Source organism: Mobula hypostoma, chromosome 4, assembly GCF_963921235.1.
Source record: "Mobula hypostoma chromosome 4, sMobHyp1.1, whole genome shotgun sequence".
Lineage (NCBI taxonomy): Eukaryota > Metazoa > Chordata > Chondrichthyes > Myliobatiformes > Myliobatidae > Mobula > Mobula hypostoma.
Window position 1 is genome coordinate 32946126 of NC_086100.1, and position 25738 is coordinate 32971863.

At 40.3% G+C, this 25738-nt stretch overlaps 1 protein-coding gene across 2 annotated transcripts; it reads left to right on the forward strand.

Moving 5' to 3' along the window:
- Positions 1-709: 709 nt before the first annotated feature.
- On the forward strand, positions 710-22756 carry LOC134345225 (alpha-2-HS-glycoprotein-like). Of its 2 annotated transcripts, none has more exons than XM_063045543.1 (7): positions 710-995; positions 4448-4558; positions 6159-6246; positions 7518-7684; positions 9171-9266; positions 16523-16609; positions 22191-22756. In XM_063045543.1, exons 1-7 carry the CDS (start codon positions 804-806, stop codon positions 22521-22523), a joined length of 1074 nt encoding a protein of 357 aa, XP_062901613.1. In that variant the 5' UTR covers positions 710-803; the 3' UTR covers positions 22524-22756. The 2 variants fall into 2 exon arrangements, with proteins under 2 accessions (XP_062901613.1, XP_062901612.1); XM_063045542.1 differs by having other exon boundaries at positions 711-995; positions 22188-22756.
- The last annotated feature ends 2982 nt before the right edge of the window (positions 22757-25738 follow it).

A 25738-nucleotide genomic window follows, 5' to 3' on the forward strand; every position in this document is an offset into this window, starting at 1 on the left:
ACAGCGAGGGTAAAGCTCCACAGGAGGAGTGTGGGACAGGTGACAGAGGAGGAGTGCCGGGGACCGGTGGGAGTGGGGGAGACACCAGGCAAGGTCATTTAATTCCTTGGTTTATTGATCATTGAAGAATGTCTCTTTGATGCTTCCCATTCCCGCCCCTCTCCTTTCCCCTTTTCCCAACCATAATTTCCCTCTCCCTGCCCCTTCCTATTCTTAGTCCACAATAGAGACCCATATCAGAATCAGGTTTATCTTCACTCACATGTCATGAATTTTTTTTTTGCGGCAGTAGTATATAATGCAATACATAAAATTACTACAGTACTGTGTAAAAATCTTAGGCTCCCTAGATGTGTGTGTGTATATATATACACACACATATAAACTTTTGCACAGTACTGTAAATTATCCTTGAAACTGAGGGGCTGCTAAAGGAGAAACAAAACTACCAATGGGACTGATATTTTGTGCGTTGTAATCCTCCGTTATATTTTAATGATTGGTTTGAATCAATAACCTGGTGAACCCCTGTGCACACCTTGTACAAGACTAAATTTACTTTGCTGAGGCTGACCTTCATTGTATCATTCTATTCCAGTGAGGTAAATTCTGTCTCTGATTTTGTAATCAGTCTTGTTTTTTCAAGCTTTGTTTTTTGGTCACGTGACTTTCTTTTAATTGATATCTTCCCAAACCCAGCGTATTTAATGCAAACAGTCGTTGTGAGCTGTCACTGACAGTCCTGTCATCTTTCTGGTCTCAGTCAGGCTGCAGTTTAAAACAGTGCAAGTTTTGTGAGCAACATGAAGTGGCTTCTTGTGTTTGCAGCTTATTTGGAGCTGTTCACACCTTGGGTTGCATCATATTATGTAGCACTGCCGTGCACTGGCCAAGAAGCTCTTCAAATTGCAGAAAAGGCAGTTGAACTCATCAATGCGGACCGGAAACGGGGATACAAATACGCTCTGGACAGAATAGAGAATGTTCAGAGGAAGGTACAGAAACAAGAATGAATGTTATTTCCATGATTAGTGATGTTCATAATTAATCAAATAGCAAGCTGTGTTAAGGGCAGAAGTGCTGGTTCCTGGTCACACTGTAGTTTCTGTAGAACGAGCTCTGCCCCAGGGCAATGGGTAGAGTGTGCAAACGACAGGAAGACTGGTGGGGCAAGAGCATGGAGATAGTAGGAATGGAGAACAGCAGCCATCACTGTTGCTTTTATGAAGCTGCAGAGGTAGTTGATGAACACCTTACACCTGAATGAATTCACCAAAATCTATGTATTGCCTAGCCAAGAGCAGATAGAGCATGAATGGGGCACAATTCCCCAAGTTCGGTCCTAAAAGCTGCATTGAGCCCCTGTCTGCATAATGCTCCCTGCAGGTGGCTGCCTGAGCCGCCTCTTTGGAGGACCCCGTCAAAGATGGAGTTGGCGACAGTGAAAGTGAAGGGGGTGAGCAAAGCAGTCAGTTCTTCAATGCTACCACCCTCACTATTGGCGTATGAGAGGCCTCAGAATGCAGCCCACACTGCCACAGGATGCAAGATGGTCCCCAAATCCTCATGTTATTCAACTCAGAAAAAGTCAGAGATGCAATTTTAAGCCATGTTGAATAAACTACTGTGAGGGCAAGAATAAGCAATTGAAGTTTAAATTTAATTTTAAGGTTTCTTCAAAAGACTATTGTATTTTCAATGGAGCCAACAAAAGGTTGACCTGGATAATGTTACCAATGGGTCTAGAACAAAAGAGGAGGAGGAACTGACCAGCACTGCAAGGAATAGTGTGAAGAACTTTTAAAGGAAAGCATTGATTTTTCTTTATGAAGAGTATTTTATGCTAACCAGAAAGGCTGTAACTACCCAGTCAATGCTATACTCTGTGGCCACTTTATTAGGTACCTCCTGTACCTAATAAAGTGGCAACTAAGTGTATGTTTGTGTCTTCTGCTGCTGTAGCCCATCCACTTCCAGGTTCAATGTGTTGTCTGTTCAGGGGTGCTGTTCCGAATAGCACTGTTGCAATACGTGGTTATTTGAGTTACTGTTGCTCTCCTCTTAGCTTGAATCAGTCTCCTCTGACCTCCCGCATTAACAAGGCATTTTTGTCCAGAGAACTGCCACTTTCTGGATGTTTTTTTGTTTTTCACATCATTCTCTGTAAACTCTAGAGAATGTTGTGCTCAAACCACCCCATCTGGCACCAGCAATAATTCGACGGTCACACCAAATACTGGTGAACGCAGCCGGCCAGGCAGCATCTTTAGGAAGAGATACAGTTGATGTTTCGGGCCGAGACCCTTCGTCAGGACTAACTGAAAGAAGAGCTAGTAAGAGATTTGAAAGTGGAAGGGGGAGATCCAAAATGATAGGAGAAGCCAGGAGGAGGAGGGATGGAGCTAAGAGCTGGAAAGTTGATAGGCAAAAGGGTTACAAGGCTGGAGAAGGGAGAGGATCGTTGGACGGGAAGCTTTGAGAGAAAGAAAGCGGGAGCTGAGCCCAGAGGAAGATGGAGAGCAGGCAAGGAGTTATAGTGGGAGGGACTGAGGGAGAAAAAAGAGAGAGAGAGAAAAAGGGAAAAATGTCGACTGTACCTCTACCAATAGATGCTGCCTGGCCTACTGCATTCCAACAGCATTTTGTGTGTGTTGCTTGAATTTCCAGCATCTGCAGATTTCTTCATGTTTGCGTTTATAATTCGACAGTCAGTCACTTTGACTATATTTCTTCCTCATTCTGATGTTAGGTCTGAACAACAAATCAATCCCTTTATTATGTCTCCATGCTTTGAGATGTTTGCAGTAATGTGGAGGTGTACATAATAAAGTGGCCCTTGAGTATAGGTGGATATATGGTGAAGAAGCTGTTTGCATGCTTGCCTTCATTGTTCCAGGGAATGATTACAAGAGGTGAGTCGTCATGTTATGGCTGTAAAATACATTGGTGGACTGCACTTGGAGAATTGCGTGCAGTTCTAGTCACATGAATATAACAAGATTGTCATTCAGGAAGGATGTTGCCAGGACTCAATGGCTTGAATTATAAGGAGAGAATGGACAATATGAAATTATTTTCCCTGGAAACCGAGGGTGACCATATAGAAATACGTAATATCATGAGGGGCCTTAATAAGGTGGATGGTCGCAGACTTTATCCCAAGGTTGGGAAGTCTTAAACTACACAGCATAGTTTTAAAGTTAGAGCAAAAAGATTTAAAAGAGACCTGTGGGGCAATTCTTTTCACCCGGTGGATGGGGACTACGTGCAATAGATTGTCAGAGGAAGAGGAAGAGGTAGGTATATTTACAATAGCTTAATCAGGTACATAGATAGAAAATGTTTGGAGGAATAGGGGTCAAATACAGTCAAATGGGAGGAGCTGAAGTTATCATCGTGGCTGGTATGGACAAGGAAGTTATCATTGTGGCTGGTATGGACAAGGAAGTTATCATTGTGGCTGGTATGGACAAGGAAGTTAGCATTGTGGCCATATGGACAAGGAAGTTATCATTGTGGCTGGTATGGACAAGGAAGTTATCATCGTGGCTGGTATGGACAAGGAAGTTAGCATTGTGGCCGTATGGACAAGGAAGTTATCATTGTGGCTGTACGGATAAGGAAGTTATCATTGTGGCTGTATGGACAAGGAAGTTAGCATTGTGGCTGTATGGACAAGGAAGTTAGCATTGTGGCTGATATGGGCTCTTTTCCATGCTGTAAACTCTATGACTCTATGGAGGTTTTGTGAACTGCTTTTCCTAAGATGTGCAATTTTTTTTTACACCAGTGTAAGCAGGTCTGACCTGTTGTAACTCTTACTGCTTCCTACCTGCTTTGTCAAACAATGGGACTTGTCAGCTGGATAGAGCAGCTAGGTTCTCAGCCAGACATCTCTCTCTCGCTAGATATCGCTCCTGCAAAAGACAAGAGGGAGACCAGCAGCTCGCTGTTTCGATGTTACAATCTGCAGCTTTGCTTAGGGCAGTATCAGCTTGTCTCTTGCAATACATATGGGCTAAGATGGGTGTCTGACCAGTAAGATTAAAATCACACCTGCAATCTTAAAGTGAGTAAACCATTCACTTTCTTTAACATGGTATCAAATATATACCAAAAGTACAATGTTATTAATGTCATTGAACTCATGAAAAACTCAGTAGATACAGATGTGAGGACTCACACTCATCCAGAGAAATTCGGTTCTGCTGCACTAATATCAGATGTTATTTTAAAGATATTATTCCATTGTGACTGCAGTGTTGTTATTTTGTGTCATTGGGTTATTTTATTGCTTTTTAGAACATTGTTTGCATATTCTGTAGGTTGCTTGAAATAATAAAGAGTCAGGCACGATATCTTCATTCTATTATGCAGCAATCTGTGTAATAAACCACTAATTTGGAGCTAAGTCACTGGGAGGATGTAATAATCATTTCTTTTTCAGAATGTTGGAGATGGAAGCTACTATTTAGACATTGAAGTTCGAGAAACTGTGTGCCACGTGCTGAACCGTAAACCGCTGAGCAGCTGCAACATTCGATCATTCACGAATACTGTGAGTCTTTCAAAACAGAACAGGGTCGGGAGAGGAAATAGGCAGAACAAGATCAAGAAGAGCAAATCTCTGATGAACTTCCCATTTTTATAGTGGCAAAAAATAAGCCAGGAAAAATGTAGTTTCTTCCTAACTAATGTGCATTTGATATATTTTAAATTCTGAGGCAAAGGTATTTTTATGAACTTCCAATGCAGGACAAAACTAGAGAATAGATCTCAAACTGATAGTTGAGACTTTGTCTATAATGATGCTAGTTTCTAGTTAGATGGGGAAGGGCTAATTCCTTCCCTATTGCTCCTCTGGCACATTGTCTTGGTTATTTTCTGGGCCATTATATCCTTATGTTGGAAAGGATGCAGACAGGATTCACAACGATTTTGCTGGGACTCGACAGCTTGAGTTATAAGGAGATACTTGATAGGTTAGGGATGTTTTCCCTGGAGTGTAAGAGTCTGTGGGGGTGACCATATAGGAATATCTGAAAATAATGAGCAGTATTAATAAGGTACCCCAGGATTCTGGCTTGTACATTCCTACTTGACTACAGCAGAATACTCTCCTTCCACATATTCCAAAACTTTAAATCACAGAGGGAACTCTGCATATTAGTCCTCCTGAGTCATGACTCCATTAAGGTCAATCTGATTTCTAGTGCTTTTCTTTGTAGCACGTGTTAGTTGTACAGTGATATAAATGATTTTGTCTAGAGTTTGGGATAGGATTTGTAGCTTGTGCATTGTTGGATAAAGGGTAAGGATTCATTATTATTTATATATTTAAATAGACAAGTTTTGATTTGCAAAACCCAAGTAATAAATACTTATGAGTTCAGTTCTTGAGAGTGCTATTGTTATTGTAATTTTTCTTCTGGCCCATTCAAACTTTTTGTGATACATAAGAATAAATAAGCAATTCAAACTGATGTGAAAATGTAAAATTTGGCTTCATCTGGTAATTGCCAGTTAAATTTTTGGTCAGTGAAACATCTGGGCACAAATTTTCTACCGATTAAAACTTAGAGACTAGTAGTATTCTAGCATCGCACAAATCAATAGTAAATTTGTCTCCTATTAATTCCATTAAAAGTATATATGTGGAACTATAGGATCTCTTTTGCTGTACTAAAAGATTCAAGATTGTTTAATGTCATTTCCAGTACACAAATGTAAAAGAGAATAAAATAATTGTTATTCTAGATCTGATGCAGCACAAAAATAAACACACAATAAGATAAAGAACACAATATTCAGAAAATGTACAATAAATATAAATACATATATGGGTAGGTTTTAGACTCCTCCTCTATTGGAAACACCCCCTTCATGTCTACTCTATTTAGCCTTTCAATATTTGAATGGTTTCAATAAGATCCCCTCCTCATCCTTCTGAACTCCAGGTAATAGAGGCCCAGAACCGTCAAGCCCTCCTCATACGTTAATCCTTCTATTCATGAAATCACTCTTACGAACCTCCTCTAGATTTTGATTCCATTATCACAAATGCATCTCATAATATTTGAGATGCCACTGTGATTGATTAGTTGATATATTCTAATCCAATTTAAGAAAAATTATATTTTCCCTAATTGTTGCATTAGAAAGCAGACGGAGATTGCGACGTACTCCTAGAAACTACACCTGAAGGTACCAAACATTTGGATGGCTACAAGTGTGATGTGTCTCCAGGTACGTTCTTGTTTTTCTTGAGCTGGCAAGTACATTTGAGAGTTGCGTGAGTGAATGTTAAGAATGAATTTGTTGCAAAATTGATGCACAGAAATGACGGTGATTCGGTCAGATTAGAGGAAGTAGCAGCTCAGGATACCACACTATGGTGACTGTATCTAAATCAGGAATTCCCTACTGGCAACACCACAAGAATAAAGACTAGAACAGTTGAAGCAGACGAATTATCACCACCTTCCCAACAGTTAAAGTTCAAAGTTCAAAGAAAAGTTTATTATCAAAGTACATATATGCCACCTTTAGAACCCTGAGGTTCATTTTTTGTGAGCATACTCAATAAATCTATAGATTAATAAACATAATGAAAGACCACCCCACTAGGGTGTTCAACCAGGGTGAAGTCAACAAACTGTGCAAATACAGAAAGAAGAAATAATAATAACAAATAAATAAGCAATACATATCAAGAACATGAGATGAAGAGTCTTTGAAGGCGAGTCCATTGGCTGTGGGAACATTTCAGTGATGGGGCAAGTCATGTTGAGTGAAGTTATCTCCTTTGCTTCAGGTTGAGGGGTGGTAATTGTCCTATGTCTCTTGTACCTGCTTCCTGATGGCAGCAGTGAGAACAGAACATGTTCTGGGTAGTGGGGGATCCCTGATCATGGATGCTGCTTTCCTACAGCAGTGCTCCATGTAGATGTGCTCAATGGCTGGGAGTCACCTGTGATGACTGGGCTGCATACACGGATTGTAGGATTTTACATTTAAGAGCATTGGTATTTCTATACCAGGCTGTGATGCAGCCGTTCAATATACTCTCCACCACACATCTATAGAAATTTGTCAAAATGTTGGCTGTCATGCTGAATCAATGCAAAGACTCAAGGAAGCAGAGGCACTGCTGTACTTTCTTCGTACTAAAATAATAACACCTGGGAATTTAAAGTTGCTAACTCTCTTCCCCCCTCTGCTCTTCTGATGAGGACTGGCTCATGGACCCCTGATTTCCTTCTCCTGAAGTCTATAATCAGCTCCTTGGATCTTGCTGACATTGAGTAAAAAGTTGTTGTGATGACACCAGTCAGCTAGATTTTCAATGTTCTTCCTATATGCTGATTCATTACCACCTTTGATTCAGCTTGTGACAGTGCTTAGCATAAGACTTGGCAGAAAGTAGCTACAAAGTCTTCTGTTAATCTCAACTACCTGCTTTGTTGGATACCTGTTGCAAACAGCAGGATGCATAGTAATACTATAATATTTTGCAGATTCACGTGGAGATATTGTTAAAGAATGTCCTGACTGTCCAGTTCTAATACCATCAGACAGTGAATCAGCTATAAATGCTTCACTGGTCTCACTGAAAAAGTTCAATGATGAGTCCAACCATATGCATCGTTTTGAGCTTCAAGAAATAGGAAGAAGCTACATACTGGTTAGTCAATTTGTTTTTTAACTATCCCTATAACTTTTCATTGTAATTATTATTGGTGTTCAAATTTCATGTTCATTCTACTTTTAGTGTTCAAAGGAGAGTGCAAGATATAGTGTAAGACCAAGATCAATGTTGCAGACAGTCACCAGGAAGTATTTCTACGACTGGAATAGCATTGCCATTTCAGTTGCACTTCGCCTCCATTAGGAATCACAATGATAGTTTGGTAAAGTTTAATTCAGCAACTAATTAGCAACTGTAATATTTATTTTTTTAGAGTAATTAGAAAAGACACCACTTACTGAACACTAATGCACATTTTTATCATTGTTAGATACTTTTGCACAACTAATATGCTTTCTGAATCTGCCTTCTTGCCTTTGGGAGGCTTTGTTAATTGTTTCAGCTGTAGATTTAATGACTCACCTACGGTGTCCTAAACTGACCCAAGCTTCCTTGCTTGCCCCAATATCACTTACATCAGGTTTGCAATTCTTCTTTCTCAGAATTTAATTTCCATTCTATCAAAGAGCTTTGGATGAATATGTTCGGCCGTGAGGCCCCACATGAGCTGGATAGACCAGAGTGGTGTGGTAGGTTCTTTAATTCAGCAAAGTATCCTCATGCCATATGTATAACTTTTAAATATCTCTGATGGTGCTGAATTAAAGTGGATCTCTGATGTGTCAATAATTTTTTTTGAATGGGATACCAACTGCAGGGGGTTAAAATGAACCAGCATTGCATAGACATCCAAATGGCCATGTTATCACTATAATTTACTCCCTCTACCTCTATGATATTTTTAGCTATGTTCCAAGTAACTAAGGAAGACTTCAATGTATCCAGGCTGTGTTTATCCTGTCATTCTACACAAGTACATTTTGAAACAGCCTCAATCTGATGCTTGCGAAATGCTGACAAAGTGTGAGGACGTAGCCACATCACAGGGAGTGGGGTATTTTAACAGTTTTTTAATCTAAGAGTAGAATAGTTGGATTGATTAGAATATCATCCAGCCTATTGTGGGTAATGTCTCTGACCGCTCTGGGTGATATAAGGATTCTTTGTGAAATGAATATGGATGGAAAAACAACTCTTCAATTTATGCCAGTCTTTGGAATAACATTTATTTTTGTTACTTCAGTGCTAATTGGGAATGATTGAAATTTTTATTGACAGATCAATCCGATCGGGAAAATAGCAATGCATCTCAATGTTTCATGTTGGAGTTGCTTGTGTTTAAACATGTTCTCACAGCCTAATTGATCCATCCTGTTTTTAAACTTTGGAGATAACCGATGTGACATGGATTTCACTATCTTACCAACATTTTTCAAGTTCTATTTCTCCTTCAGGTGGTCCTACCAAAAATGGATATTACAATTATCCTAATCATGTTGATGTTAGGGTTTGCAATCAAAATAAATGCAGCAAACAAACCAATCTGCTATTCATTGGAAATATTATTGTGGTTATGTTTCAGGGAATGTTGAATCGGATAGTAGTAGAATATGTTTTGAGAGAGACAACATGTTTGAAAAACAGTGATATATGTACTCTCCAACTTCTTCAAAATCCTGTGAGTATAACAGAGATTGGTAAAATATATAATCCTAACTAAGTTACAGATTATAATCATTCAAAATTTTTAGGTAGTTTATAAATAATATTATCAATAATTAGTTACGGTTTGAAAAATAATTCTGATAATTCTGTTCAATAATGGATAGTGGCCGAAATTTATTAGTGTAACAAAGGATGTTGAATGAGATCCTAATAGTGTAGCTTGAACAAACATACAATGCTTATATTGGAGAGCATTTGAGTTTGGAAAGTGAATCACAGGCACTAAGTATGAGTTATTATGTGCAAGGAACATTGGGAAATGTGTTTGTAGAGACTGTAATAGGAGTTAAACACTTATGGATTTACCAATAGGTTTCATGGTTATATTTGTTGACCAAATTATGATATCTTCCAAATGTCTATCTGATCATTTCAGGACATGTTTTATCCAGATAAATGGGGTGATCATTGCCAGCATGTTCGGATTATCTAAGCATTTTTGGCTTGAATTTGATGCAACTGTTGATTACCTATTGATTAGTTGGTGCTTCTGAATTGCGATGAGCCCAGTTTTTTTCTGGCCATAATCAGAGTTTATAAAGTAGCACTGTTGTCAAGCATATTCAGGCACACTAACCTCACACATATAGCTATTATCTCAGATGTTGCTGTATCATCAGTTAACCTAAGGAATTAGACCCATTCAGCACAGCTTTAATTAAGATTCTCTGTGAAAGAAGGACATAGGGCTGGTTTTGCCAAAGCAAAATTTATAATAAATTGTCAAACATAATATGAAAATCCTACTTACAACATTCTATATTAGTACGAAGCCATGAGAGAGAAATTTCAAGGTTTTCTTTCCAAAATGAATCAAATTCCTTTCCTGAAAAAATGCTGGATTCCAGGCTAATTTTTATAACTGTCACGAAAATGAACTTTTATGAGGTAAATTTATGAAAGAACGTAGAACAGAGTGAGCAAATGAAGCTGGGGTGGCTTAGCAGTTGAATTAAAGTAGGACAAGATGAATGTCTTGGCCCTGTTTCTCTGTTTTAATATTTCTCTGAATTCCAAAGACAATAAACATTCTTCTCTGTTGGTACCTGGTTAGATAAACAGCACCTAAGATCCTTAGGCTTGCATTTTGATAACTGCTGGATCTTAATCAATTCAAATACAGTTGAACATAAGTTTCTACATAAAATGGGAGCAGGAACAGGCTATTCAGCTCATCAGGCCTAATCATTATTGATAATCTTTACCACATTTCTTATCTTATCTCTTTCCTCTTGATTCTTCTACTATTTAGAAATTCATTGATATCAGTTTTGAATTCAGTCAATGACTGACTTTCCATTCACCAAGATTCTTCAGAAGGGAGTAAAGAAATTCTCATTCCTAAATGAGTTATCCCTTATGTTAAGGGTGTGACCACAGTGCAGTCATCTCAGCTGGGGATACATTATCTCTGTATTGTAGCCTACTAAACATTTCACACAATTCAATCTGGCCACTTCCTATTCATCTAAATTATAAATAACTGAACCCTAGCTACTCAATTGCAAAGATCAATGTTCAAAGTAAATTTATTATCAAACTACATATATATCAGAGAATACCACCTTGAGATTCGTTTTCTTGCAGGCATTCACAATAGATAAAAAAAAGAATCAATAAAAAGATACACAAGCACAGACTGACAAACAACTAACATACAAAAAAAGACAAACTGTGCAAATACAATCTTATGTAATAAATAAATCAATAATACTGAGAGCATGAGTTCTAGAGACCTTGAAAGTGAGTCCATAGATTTTGATAAGATCATAAGATATAGGAGCTAAAGTAGACCATTCAGTCCATCGAGTCTGCTCCACAATTCAATCATGGGCTGATCCAATTCTTCCAGTCATCCCCAACTGCCCTACCTTCTTCCCCATACCCCTTGATGCCCTGCTTAATCAAGAACCTATCTATCTCTGCATTAAATGCACCCAATGACTTGGCGTCCACAGCCGCTCGTGGCAACAAATTCCACAGATTTACCACCCTCTGACTAAAATAATTTCTCCGCATCTCTGTTCTAAATGGACGTCCTTCAATCCTGAAGTCATGCCCTCTTGTACTAGACTCCCCTACCATGGGAAATAACTTCTCCATATCTAATCTGTACAGGCCTTTTAACATTCAGAATGTTTCTACGAGATCCCCCCTCATTCTCCTGAACTCCAAGGAATACAGCCCAAGAGTTGCCAGACATTCCTCATATGGTAACCCTTTCATTTCTGGAATCATTCTCATGATTCTTCTCTGAACCCTCTCCAATGTCCATTCTAAAATAAGGAGATCAAAACTGCACATAATACTCCAAGTGTGGTCTCACAAGTGCCTTATAGAGCCTCAACATGACATCCCTGCTCTTATATTCTATACCTCTAGAAATTAATGCTTTCTTTAATTGCATTAAATTTAATTTCCTGTGTTACATAGGTTATGCAAGTTATACAGGTTTCCATCATTCAGCAGTCTACCATCCCAGGAAATATGAGACTTGCTAAAGTACGAGTATCAATATTGTTAATCATTAAAGTCCCTCTTGACTAAGTATACCCTTCTTTAGCTAAGGAGACCAAAACTGTGCAATGCTCCAGCTGTGGTAGCACTTAGGTTCTATACATGTAAAGTAGAACATCCTTTTTCCCCAAATTCTCTAGTAAAAAGAGGCCAACATACCATTTGCCTGTCTAATAGTCTGATGAATCTCACATTAGTTTTCAGTGTTTGAGTATGAGGATACAGGATACATACATCCTAAAGAGGAAGAAGTATAGTAAAGACAAGATGACTCAACCGTGGCTGACAAGAGAAGTCAAAGTCAAAGGGAAGGCACATAATAGAGCAAAAATTTGTGGAAAATTAGATGATTTGGAAATTTTTAAAAACCAACAAACGGCAACTAAAAAAGTCATTAAGAAGGTAAAGATGGAATACGAAAGTAAGTTACTCAGTAATATTAAAGAGGATATCAAAAGTCTCTTCAGATACATGAAGTGTGAAAGAGATGTGAGTGTGGATATTGGACCACTGGAAAATGATGCTGGAGAGATAGTAATAGGGGACAAGGAAATGGCGGACAAATTGAATAAGTATTTTGCATCAGTCTTCACTGTGGAAGACACTAGAAGAATAGTGGAAATTCCAGATGTCAGGGGTCATGAAGTATGTTAAGTTACCAATACTAGAGAGAAGGTTCTTGGGAAACTGAAAGGTCTGAAGGTAGATGGTGTACACCCCAGGGATCTGAAAGAGGTGGCTGAAGAGATTGTGGAGGCATTAGTAATGATCTTTCAAGAGTCACTAGATTCTAGAATTGTTATGGAAGACTGGAAAATTGCAAATGTCACTCCACTCTTCAAGAAGGGAGTGAGGCAGAAGAAAGGAAACTATAGGCCAATTAATCTAACCCCAGTGGTTGGGAAGACCTTATCTTAGAAAGGATGTGCTGATACTGGAGAGGGCTCAAAGGAGGTTCTTGAAAATGATTCCAGGATTGAATGACTTGTCACATGAAAGCGTTTGATGGCTCAGGGTCTGTACTCACTGGAATTCAGAAGAATGAGGTGTGACCTCATTGAAAACTATCGAATGTTGAAAGGCCTTGATAGAGTGGATATGGAGTGGATGTTTCCTATGGTGGGAGAGTCTAAGACCAGTGGACACAGGCTCAGAGTAGAAAGGTGTCCTTTTAAAACGGAGATGAGGAGGAATTTCTTTAGCCAGAGTGTGGTGAAGCTGTGCAATTCTTTGCCACAGGCAGCTGCAGAGGCCAAGTCTTTAGTCATAGTCAGTCATAGTCATAGGCATAGTCATAGTCATGGTTTATTAATCCCGGGGGAAATTGGTTTTCGTTACAGTTGGTCCATAAATAATAAATAGTAATAGAACCATAAATAGTTAAATAGTAATATTATGCCAGTAAATTATGAAATAAGTCCAGGACCAGCCTATTGGCTCAGGATGTCTGACCCTCCAAGGGAGGAGTTGTAAAGTCTGATGGCCACAGGCAGGAATGATTTCCTATGACGCTCTGTGCTGCATCTCGGTGGAAAGAGTCTCTGGCTGAATGTACTCCTGTGCCCACCCAGTACATTATGTAGTGGATGGGAGACATTGACCAAGATGGCATGCAACTTAGACAGCAACTTCTTTTCAGACACCACCGTGAGAGAGTCCAGTTCCATCCCCACAACATCACTGGCCTTATGAATGAGTTTGTTGATTCTGTTGGTGTCTGCTACCCTCGACCTGCTGCCCCCGCACACAACAGCAAACTTGATAGCACTGGCCACCACAGACTCATAGAATATCCTCAGCATCATCCGGCAGATGTTAAAGGACCTCAGTCTCCTCAGGAAATAGAGACGGCTCTGGCCCTTCTTGTAGACAGCCTCAGTGTTCTTAGACCAGTCCAGTTTATTGTCAATTCGTATCCCCAGGTATTTGTAATCCTCCACCATGTCCACACTGACCCCCTGGATGGAAACAAGGGTCACTGGTACCTTAGCTCTCCTCAGGTCTACCACCAGCTCCTTAGTCTTTTTCACACTAAGCTGCAGATAATTCTGCTCACACCATGTGACAAAGTTTCCTACCGTAGCTCTGCAATCAGCCTCATCTCCCTTGCTGATGCATCCAACTATGGCAGAGTCATCCGAAAACTTCTGAAGATGACAAGACTCTGTGCAGTAGTTGAAGTCCGAGGTGTAAATGGTGAAGAGAAAGGGAGACAAGACAGTCCCCTGTGGAGCCCCAGTGCTGCTGATCACTCTGTCGGACACACAGTGTTGCAAGCACATGTACTGTGGTCTGCCAGTCAGGTAATCAAGAATCCATGATACCAGGGAAGCATCCACCTGCATCGCTGTCAGCTTCTCCCCCAGCAGAGCAGGGCGGATGATGTTGAATGCACTGGAGAAGTCAAAAACATGAACCTCACAGTGCTCGCTGGCTTGTCCAGGTGGGCGTAGACACGGTTCAGCAGGAAGACGATGGCATCCTCAACTCCTAGTCAGGGCTGGTAGGCGAACTGGAGGGGATCTAAGTGTGCCCTGACCATAGGCCGGAGCAGCTCCAGAACAAGTCTCTCCAGGGTCTTCATGATGTGGGAGGTCAATGCCACCGGTCTGTAGTCATTGAGGCCGCTGGGGCGCGGCATCTTCGGCACAGGGACGAGGCAGGACAATACAGGAACCCTCTGGAGCCTCAGGCTCAGGTTGAATACATGGCAAAGTACTCCATATAGCTGAGGGGCACAGGCTTTGAGCACCCTGGTACTGACACCATCCGGTCCTGCAGCCTTGCTTGGGTTAAGACGTTTCAGCTGTCTTCTCACCTGTTCAGCTGTGAAGCCCACCATGGTGGTTTCATGTGGGGAAGTGGTGTAGTCATGAGAGCAGGGTGGGGGACTGTGAGGAAGGTTAGGAGGGGAGAGTGGAATATGTGTTGGTTGGGGGCCGACAACAGATGGCTCATGTGTGGGATGGGCAGGGGCCACAATGTCAATTCTGTTAAAGAACAGGTTAGGTTCATTGGCTCTGTCCACACTGCCTTCTGTTCCTCTGTTGCTAGTTTTCTGGAACCCAGAGATGGTCCTTATCCCCCTCCAGACCTCTCTCATGTTGTTCTGCTGGAGTTTCCACTCAAGCTTCCTCCTGTACCTGTCTTTAGCCTCCCTGATCCTGGCTTTCAGGTCACTCTGTATTGCCCTCAGCTCCTCCCTATTTCCATCTCTGAACACCCTCTTTTTAGCGTTCAGGATGTCTTTAATGTCCTTTGTCACCCATGGCTTGTTATTTGAATAACAAAGGACAGTTTTGTCGGAACATTGCAGTCCACACAGAAGTTGATGTAATCAGTGATGTACTCTGTGAGCCCATCAATATCCTCTCCATGTGGCTCACAGTGTGCCTGCCAGTCTGTCACCTCAAAACAATCCTGGAGCGCCTCATAAGCCTCCTCCGACCATTTTCTCACTGTCCTCGAGGTTGCAGGTTTACTCTTCACCAGAGGCACGCAGCAGGGTTTTAGATGCACCAGGTTGTGATCTGACCGTCCCAGTGGGGGGAGGGGAGAGGAGCACTTGAATCCTTGAATTCTTAAATATGTATATTTAAGACAAAGGTTGATAAATTCTTGATTGGTCAGGGCATGAAAGGATTTGGGTTGAAAGCAGGAACTTGGGGTTGAGAGTAAAATTGGATCAGACATGATGAAATGGCAGAGCAGACTCGATGGGCCAAATGGCCTCATTCTGCTTCTATATCTTATGGTCTTATCATCTTATACTAAGGACTCCTTGAAGATCTTTCTTCTCCAATTACAGAATGCCCAGTATGACTGAAGATGATAATCTCACATTTTCCCAGATTGTACTCCGTCTACCATATCATTATCAAGTCACTCAGATTTTATGCATCCTTATGAAGTCACTTACATCCTCATCAATATTCCCCTTCTCACTTACCTTCAGACCATCATGGGCCACATGTAAATTCCCTTACAAAGACCTCAGGCTTGAAAGGTGTTTATGTTCACTTTGGGTAAAGTTTTAGGTTACACGGATCATTTTAGGAAATATTTTGAGGTATTTCATAGGGTTTTACTACATCACTTAAGAGCATAAAACTATAAGACTATAAGGTATAGGAACCGAATTAGGCCATTTTAGCCCATCGAGTCTGCTCTGTCATTTCATTATGGCTGATCCATTATTCCTTTCAGCCCCAATCTCCTGCCTTCTCCCATATTGATTCATGCTGTAACCAATCAAGAACCTATCAATCTCTGCTTTAAATATACATAAAGACTTGGCCTCCACAGCTGCTTGTGGCAACAAAATCCATAGATTTAACCACTCTCTGGCTAAAGAAATTCCTCTCATCTTCGCCCTAAAAGGATGTCCCTCTATTCTGTGGCTGTGAAAACACTCTTGTTTAGGATCAGCACAATAATGTTCAAAATCCAATTGAGAAACATTTAAAGGAAGGGAAAGCAAATGGTAATACCAAAGTATTGTCCAATTGTCCCATTGATTTTCCTCAAAGGGCAGGACAGTGAATGGAATTACCATTTGGGCTTCAGTATTCTGTTGACTTTTGTCTCTGTTCAATTCTGTTGAAAATAGGTATGAAAACACAATGCAAAATAATTGAACAGCACTCAAATGTTGAATCACTACGTTTACTCCTGTATTTTACATTGTTGTAGGAAATTGTGTTCTGCAAATCCAGTGTCGGCCAAACAATGTCTGCTGCAGCGGACATTCAGCAGAACTGTGAATTCTTCGGCAATCAGGTAATGCTTTAGTCTTTCAACTAAATATATTTGCCAATTATGTCCCACTGTTATTATAGGACAACTATAGTATATGGCAAGGCTTCACAATATTCATTTTCTGTACACCACCAAACCTCTGTATGAATATACTGACCCTGAAGCAGATATCATGCAGATTCACCAGACCGAAACAAAGACGTTCAGGCTTAGGTAGGCTTGTATACATGCAGTATATATTTGCATTCAGTTGTGTTCAACCGATAAAGACTGATGTGAAAGAAATGGTTAAAATGATACAAGGTCTTGATCTGAAACACCAACTTACACATTTTGCCTCCACAACTGCTGCTTGACAACTGAATTCTCCAAGTGAACCCCCACCCCCCAACCCAGACTGTGGTATCTGTAAGTCTGTGTTGTCTACCTGTTTGGATAAATAGTGATTTATTAGGCTGAAATCAGCACCCAAAGGTGATATTCATGAAGGGTAACATGAAAAAGGAAGTTACTTCAGACACTGAGATACCCTAGAAGAGTATAGGAGGAGTAGAGATAAAATGGGGAAGTAAATCAGAAAAGAAAACAGAAGACACAAAGATGAAACAGTGAAGTGAAAAACTAGGCGGTATGGACAGAAAGTAATCGGTAGAAGAATTATAGGGGAGATGAGTAAAACAAAAATGGCAGTTTTGTAACTGGGTGATAAAGAAAGAAGCCTCATCACATTGAAGTGGCTTCTGGAAGACTGCAGACATTTGACTTACAGGGCTACAGTCTGGGTGTTGGAAGGTGGGTTAGGCATGATGGATCTTTTTCCACTAGCACAAAATAAGTGACTGAAGCGTCTCCTCCTGTGTCATTAGCACAATAGTATAGCAGATAGCATGATGCTATTATAGCTTGGAGTGTTGGAGTTCAGAGTTCAAAGTTCAAAGTAAATTTATTATCTAAGTACATACAGTACACTTTACTATATGCAACCCTGAGATTCGTTTTCTTGTGGGCAACCACAGTAAATGAAAGACTGCACCCAACAAGATGGATAACGACCAAAGTGCAAATACAAAAAGAAAGAGAAGAAAATAAGTAATAATATAAAATAAATAAGCAATAACTAGCGAGAACATGAGATGCAGTGTCCTTGAAGGTGCATCCATAGGTTGTGGGAACAGTTCAGCAATGGAGTGAGTGAAGTTGGGTGAAGTTATCCCCTCTGGTTCAAGAACCTGATGGTTGAGGCGTAATTACCCTTCCTAAACCTGGTGCTGTGCGTCCTAAAGCTTCTGTACCTTCTTAGTGACGGCAGCAGCAAGAAGAGAGTATGTCCTGAATGGTGGGGTCCTCGATGATGGATGCTGCTTTCCTGTGACAGTGCTCCACATAGATGTACTCAATGGTAGAAAAGGGCTTTACCCGTGATGGACTGGACCATATCTACTACATTTTGTAGGCTTTTCTATACAGGGGTATTGGTGCTTCCATACCAGGCCTTCATGGAACCAGTCAATATACTCTCCATCTGTGAAGTCTGTCAAAGTTTTTGATGACATGCTTAATCTTCATAAACTTCAAAGAAAGTAGAGGCTTGCTGTGCTTTCTTCATAATGGCACTTACATGTTGGACCCAGGACGGACCCTCTGAAATAATAACACCGAGGAATTTAAAGATATTGACCCTCTTCACCTCTGATGCCCCAATGGGGACTGGCTTTGGACCTTTGGTTTCCTCCTTCAGAAGTCAATTACCATCTCCTTGGTCTTGCTGACATTGAATGACAGGTTGTTGTTGTGGCACCACTCAGCCAGATTTTCAATCTCCCTCCCATTCTAAATCAGGCAAATGAAAGTCAGCAAATGTAATGCATTGTAGCTGTGCTTAGTCTTGCAGTCATAAGTGTAAAGCAAGTAAAGAAAAGGGCTAAGCATGCAGCCTTGTGGCGTACCTGTGCTGACTGAGATTGTGGAGGAGATGTTACTGCCAATCCCAACTGACAGAGGTCTGCAAGTAAGGAAATTGAGGATCCAGTTGCACAAGGAGGCATTGAGCTTAGGACTCGAAGCTTATTGATTAGTTTTGAGGGGATGATAGTAATAAATGCTGAGCTGTACTCACTGAAGAACATTCTGATGTATGCATCTTTGCTGTTCAGATGTTGCAGGGTTTAGTGAAGAGTCAATGAGATGGCATCTGCTGTTGACCTGTTGTGATGGTGGGAAAATTGGAATGGATACACTCTAATTTCAGCATCCTATACAATGAAGTTTGTATACCCTTCTTATGAAACCTCTAGGTGCTCCAGTTTCCTTCCTCAGTCCAAAGACATATCAATTACTAGGTTAATTGGTCATTGCAAATTGTCCTGTGCATAGACTGGTGTTAAATAGGTAGGTTGCTGGGCAGTTCAGCTGGAAGGGCCCATTTTGTGCTGCATCACTAAATAAAATAAAATAAAATAAAATAAATAAGCAACTCATTTCCAAAAGCATGAACTGGGCCATTCCAAACGCATGTTTACATAACGTGCATATGTTTTATCTACTGGAGTCTGTGGGAGAGAAATTGGTAGTGTCTTGTTATAATAAGTATGTATTCAAGGTGGATAAATGGATTAAAGGGAGATGTCAATCAGCTATGATATTATTTCACTGATAGGGCAGGATCAAGCAACAGAGTGGCCTGTCTTGTCCCTAAGATCTTTTGCATGACATTACACTTTTGATTGTTTAGCAACCGTTCTTCAAAAGCATTGATGCAGCAAAATTCCTTACTTTGTTTCAAATACTTTGATTAAAAGGCATCTGTTAATCTTGCGAGACCATGGATCTGCGCCTGGAAAGTCTTCACTCTTCAGGGCGCAGGCCTGGGCAAGGTTGTATGGAAGGACCAGCAGCTGCCCATGCTGCAAGTCTCCCCTCTCCACGGCACCAATGTTGTCCAAGGGAAGGGCATTAGGACCCATACAGCTTGGCACTAGTGTCGTCGCAGAGCAATGTGTGATCAAGTGCCTTGCTCAAGACACAACACGTTGCCTCGGCTGGGGCTTGAACTCACGACCTTCAGATCGCTAGTCGAATGCCTTAACCACTTGGCCACAAGCCCACACAATTTGTATACCTCTATCAAATCTCCCCTCATTCTTCTACGCTCATATATTTGAACCAACTGAAAATGCAATCTTGGTAATATAACAACATTTGCACTTACAAGCTTAAAGAGGAGGTGGAGCCATCAAGAGTATAACTTCTCTTCATTTCCCCAAACCCCACCCAATTATTAAGCAGCACAGGAGGTGTGCTGGCTAAAGAACATTTGAGTATGATATTTGTCTATTTAAAGTGCCTGAGAACTGTTTGCAACCTTAACCTTTTTTTGAGGGGGAATGCAGCTGTCCAACAATATATTTAATTAACAAAATGCAAAGAAAAGGCAATGTCTAGATAAACCTGAGTGTTTAATTGACTCATTCATATTTCTCTACAAGATGCAATGATGTTGCCATGAACCACGTTCCCACATAACTACCCCAACAGCCACTGGCAAATCCATCCACTGGTCTCCCGAATACTCATTAACAGTTATCCTTAATTTGAGCATTCATAATATGGGGAGGACCTGTATTTCTATTTAAATTTTTGTGTCTCTACTCCATGGAATATTTTGTTATCCTGGAGCTTTGCAATAGTATTGAAGCACGCTTGAATTTAATCTTTCAGTTCATGAGTGGATTACTCATGATCCATAATATTATCTAGAGAAGCATTGCATTCTAGCCAATGGCTTTTCTGGCTAGAAAACACAGGGTTTTCTGGATGACCAGCACTCAAAGGAATGAGTTCCAAAGACCACTGATTCCTGGACGTGTCATTAAGTGAGCTCTCTCATGAAGTGACCTCATTACTTCCCTCCAACATCCAAAAATATGCTTGTAGGTTAATTGGCTACTGAAAATTATCCCTTCAGTGCTAAAACAATCAAACAGGAGTTGATGGAATTGTGCCAGAAAAAATAAATAAGAACGTAGATCAAAGAACATAGTACAGTTCAAAGTTCGAAGTAAATTTTATTATCAGAGTACATGTACTGTAGGTCACCACATACAACCACAAATTTCTTTTTCCTGTGGGCATACTGAACAAATCTATGGAATAGTAACCGTAACAGGATCAATGAAAGATCAAGTAGTTTAGAAGGCAACAAACTGCAAATGCAAATATAAATAAATAGCAATAAAGGCGGACATGAAATAACACAATAAAGAGTCCATAAAGTGATAATATTGATTGTGGGAACATCTCAATAATTGAGCAGGTGATTGTAGTTATCCTCTTTTGTTCAAGAGCCTGATGGTTGAGGGGTAGTAACTGTTCCTGAACCTGGTGATGCGAGTCCTGAGCTCTTGCACCTTCTACCTGATTGTGGCTGCAAGAGGAAAGCATGGCCTGGGTGGGGAGGAACTTTGATGATGGATGTGCTCAATGGTTGGGAGGGCTTTACCTATGATGTACTGAGCCAAATCCTGTACATTTTGTAGGATTTTCTATTCAAAGGCATTGGTGTTTCCATACCAGGCTGTGATGCAGTCAGTCAATACACTCTTCACTACATATCCATAGAGTTTTTCAAAGTTTTTGATGTCATGCCGAATCTCCGCACACTTCTAAGGAAGTAGACACTGTTGTGCTTTCTTTACAATAACGTTTATGTGATGGGTCCAGGACAGGTATTCTAAGATATTAACACCTAGGAATTTAAAGTTACTGACCCTGTCCAACTCTGATCCTCCAATGAGGACTGGCTCAGGGATTACTGGTTCCTCTCTCCCGAAGTCTACAATCAGTTCCTTTGTTTTACTGATATTGAGTGAGATTTTTTTGTTATGAAATCACTCAGCCAAGTTGTCAAGCTCTGTCCTATTACGGCCCACAAGAGTGGTGTTTTCAGCAAACTTGAATATGGTGTTGGAGCTGAACAGTATAGCTAGTACAGGCCCTAGGCCCATGATGTTGTGGAAACCTTTTAATCTACTCCAAGATCAATCTAACCCTTCCCTCTCATACAGCCCTCTGTTTTTCTTTCATCCATTTACCTATCTAAGAGTTTCTTACATTTCTAGCACCATCCTGGCAGTATATTCCATGCACCTATCACTCTCTTTGTAAATAAAACTAACTACCTCTGTCATTCCCCCTATACTTTCCACCAATCACCTTAACATTTTACCCAATAACTTAAGAGCTGAGAATGGCTCCACACCAATTAGTCAAGTTGGCTTCATAGCTATAGGTTTGCCTATTTCATTAAAATCTTTCACAGAGGGCACAGGACACAATTACACACAAAGCAACCAACTCTACAGCTGATATAATGTGATGCGATATTCCATCCAAAATATACTGGAGTGGTTTCACATTTTAATTACCGCAGAGTAATGTAGAAACTACTCCTGTGAATTTGTGTGTCTGATCACTTAAGATCTTCCAAATAAGAAATAAATCTTCTCAAATTTGGAGCTATAGTAAAGATAATATGCTTCGTTACAATATAGCAGCACAATTGTCATGCCAACAATAAAAAACAATTGTTCTGATACTACAGCAGGCAGCAGTAGACGGGGTTGGTGCTGCTCCCGAAGGAGAGGGTACTGCTATCCCAGAAGCAGGCGGGTCCATGGCTCCTCCAGTAGCAGAAGACCAGTTGGTTATTCATGATGATGTGGTCCATGATCATTTTACTGCACAAACTGACGCTGAGACGGCTATCCTGCAAGTTTCAGGACCTCAGACTGTTCCTCCTAAGCGCAAACGATCAGCGAACAGTGAATCATCAGAATCCTCTGAAGAAATCATCCCTAAGGTTACAGTTGTATTCCCTAACCTTCCTGCAGATCTGGCAACCTGCCCAGGAAGACACAAATATCACGAATACAGTTAAAAAAATCAAAACCCATTCTTAATAACAATGCTGTCATGTACTGATAATTAACTGCACCAGAATAGTAAGATTTCCATTTACTTCTTAAGGAAATTTAAAATAATAGAACTAAACATTTATTTGAGAATTGAGCAAACACAGTGTTGCCCTTTAGCAGCAATTGTCACTGGAGTTCTTAAAATTTTCTCATCTGATTTTACCTTTGTATGTGCAATAAAATATATTTGAAATTAGTCATCTCTTAGCATAAATGTTCATTTGCAATTAAATATCATTGAAGTTACAGAATTGAATGAAAATGAAAACAATCATTAAAATTACCAGAAGATTGGAGGATGACAAATATTAATACTTTGTTCAAAAAAGATAAGAGGGATCATCCTGGGAATTATAGACCAATGAGTATTACATCAGTGGCGGGCAAACTACAGGAGACAATTCTTAGAGACAGGATTTACGAGCATTTGGAGAAGCATAGTTTAACTAGGAATGGTCAGCATGGCTTTGTGAGGAGCCAGTCATATCTCACAAGCCTGACTGAATTTTTCAAAGAAGTAACAAAACAAATGGATGAAGTTAGAGCAGTGGATGTGGCAAAATGAATTTTAGTAAGGTGTTTGGTCAGGTTCCCCATGGTAGGCTCATTTAGAAAGTCAGGAGGCTTGGGATCCAGGGAAACTTGGGTGAGTGAATTGGGGATTAACTTACCCACAGAAGGCAGAGGCTGGTAGTACATGGAGTATATTCTGCCTAGAGGTCGATGACTAGTGGTGTTTTGCAGGGATCTATTGTGGACATCTATTCTTTGTGATTTTTATAAATGACTTAGATGAGGAAGTGTAAAGGTGGGTTAGTAAGTTTGCAGATGACTTGAAAGTTGGTGGTGTTGTGGGTGCTGTAGAGGGTTGTCGTAAGTTACAGTGGGACATTGATAAGATGCAGAACTGGGATGAGAAGTGACAGATGGAATTCAATCTAGAAAAGTGTGCAGTGATACAATTTAGAAGGTTAATCTTTCAGACCGAGTCAAGATTAATGGTAGGATTCTTAGCAGTGTGGAGGAACAGAGGGATCTTTGGGGTCTGTGCCCATAGATCCCGCAAAGGTGCTATGCAAGTTGATAGGGTTGCTAAGAAGATGCATGTTGTGTTGGACTCCATTTATTGGTGGATTGAGTTGAAAAGCTGCGAGGTAACGTTGCAACTCTAAAATTTTGATTAGACCTTGCTTGGAGTATGGTGTTCAGTTCTGGTTACCTCATGTTGGGAAGGAATGTAGAAGTCTTAGAAAGGATGCATAGGTGATACACTGTGATGGTGCCTGGATTAGAGAATTTATCTTATAAGAAAAGGTTGAACAAGCTAGGGCCCCCTAGCATAGGATAGTAATGGATTCTGATGGGTATGTGAAGAGAATAAATCGCAGAAAAATTTTGAGTGGGGGTGTAATGAAAATGTGCTATGCTTGGATAAACTCAGATGGCTGAAAGGCATCATGGAAAAGCAAAGTAAATTACTTTTTCTTTACAAAATAAAAAGATATCAAGAACAAAATTAGATTCATATGTGGCAAACTGTGGTACCCGCTCTTAACGAGCAGGGTTCCATACTGCTTCAACTTGTTAATTTTGCAGCATATATGTACTCTCACAATCTCATAGTCCATTATGAGATGATTATTCAAATTAGCATTACGCACAGCATAACAGCCAGCTATTTCCTAAACCAATTCTTCACATTGGTTATTCTTGTCTGGTCCTTCACAACAAATGCTGCAGACAAATGTCTGCAAATAAAAAAGGAAACATAAATAGGCCAAGTAATCCCTTGAGCCTTCTTAATCACTCAACACACTTATAATGGATCCAATTTTTGTAATAGCACCATTATAAATTTCTGTTCCCTTATTCTTGATTTCTATATCGCTGAGTCTTTGCCTTGAACATATTCCATATCTCAGCTCTCACAGCTCCCTAGAGTCATGGAAAAATGATAGAATGAATTCTTCCACATCTCCTTCCAAAACAGGTGATGCATTATTCTGAAACAATGCCCCATAGTTGTAGATACTTCCGCTAGGAGAAACATCCTCTCAAGATCCACTCTTATACAGTCCAATGAGTATTGGCCCAGCATGCTCAAACCCTCTTCATAGGTCAGCACCTTAATCACCGGAATCCATCCAGTGAATGCTCTCTAATGAGCACATCCTTCCTTTAATATGTAGACAAAACAGTGTGCAAAACCTGCTGCCTACAAAACAGCATCAAAAATTTCTTTCTTTTCTACTCCATGTCCCTTGCCATAAAGGCCAACATTCCATATGGCCATAAGACATAGGAGATGAATTAGGTCATTCAACCCATTGCGCCCACTCTGTCATTCCATCATGGCTGACTTATTATCCCTCTCAACCCCATTCCCTTGCATTCTTCCTGTAATCGTTGACATCTTGACTCTTCAAGACCTGTCATCCTCTGCTTTAAATATATCCAGGGACTTGGCCTCCACAGCCATCTGTAGCAAAGAATGCCATAGATTCACCACCATCTAGTGAAGCAAATTCCTCTTCATCTCTGTTCTAAAGGGCCATTGTTCTATTCTGAAGCTTACCACTGACTCAAAGACACAAAGATAAGGAATACCAACTATTTCATGCCCAGACTACATTTTGGTAAATTGGATTACAGGTTTCCCCCGCCATCCGAAGGTAGAGCGTTCCTATGAAACGGTTCGTAAGCCGAAATGTCGTAAAGTGAAGAAGCAATTACCATTTATTGATATGGGAAAATTTTGTGAACGTTCACAGACCCAAAAATAACCTACCAAATCATGCCAAATAACACATAAAACCTAAAATAACAGTAACATATAGTAAAAGCAGGAATGAAATGGTAAATACACAGCCTATATAAAGTAGAAATACTTCTCTACAACGATTGCCTGTACAGATCTCCGTAGCGAAAATCTCACGCAAGCGCTGCTGGCATAAACGCGCTCTTCAGTAACCTTTAAACTATGAAGCTGCCAAATCTACCTAACAACACATAAAAATACACAGCCTATATAAAGTAGAAATAATGTATGTACAGTGTAGTATCACTTACGGGAATTGGGAAGACATCGAGCACACTGATGATGGTGTGTTAGACTGAGTCGTCACAGGCTGGGTGGTGCAGTGGCCCCCACCCTCCAGGCCGCCGACCCGATACATTG

Bases quoted from the DNA above. Each gene is read 5' to 3' on its own strand.
- LOC134345225 (XM_063045542.1), top strand. From the start codon at position 804: ATGAAGTGGCTTCTTGTGTTTGCAGCTTATTTGGAGCTGTTCACACCT. The intron at 6,247-7,517 runs GTACGTTCTTGT...AATATTTTGCAG, and splicing joins CAAGTGTGATGTGTCTCCAG to ATTCACGTGGAGATATTGTT. The intron at 9,267-16,522 runs GTGAGTATAACA...ACATTGTTGTAG, and splicing joins TCCAACTTCTTCAAAATCCT to GAAATTGTGTTCTGCAAATC.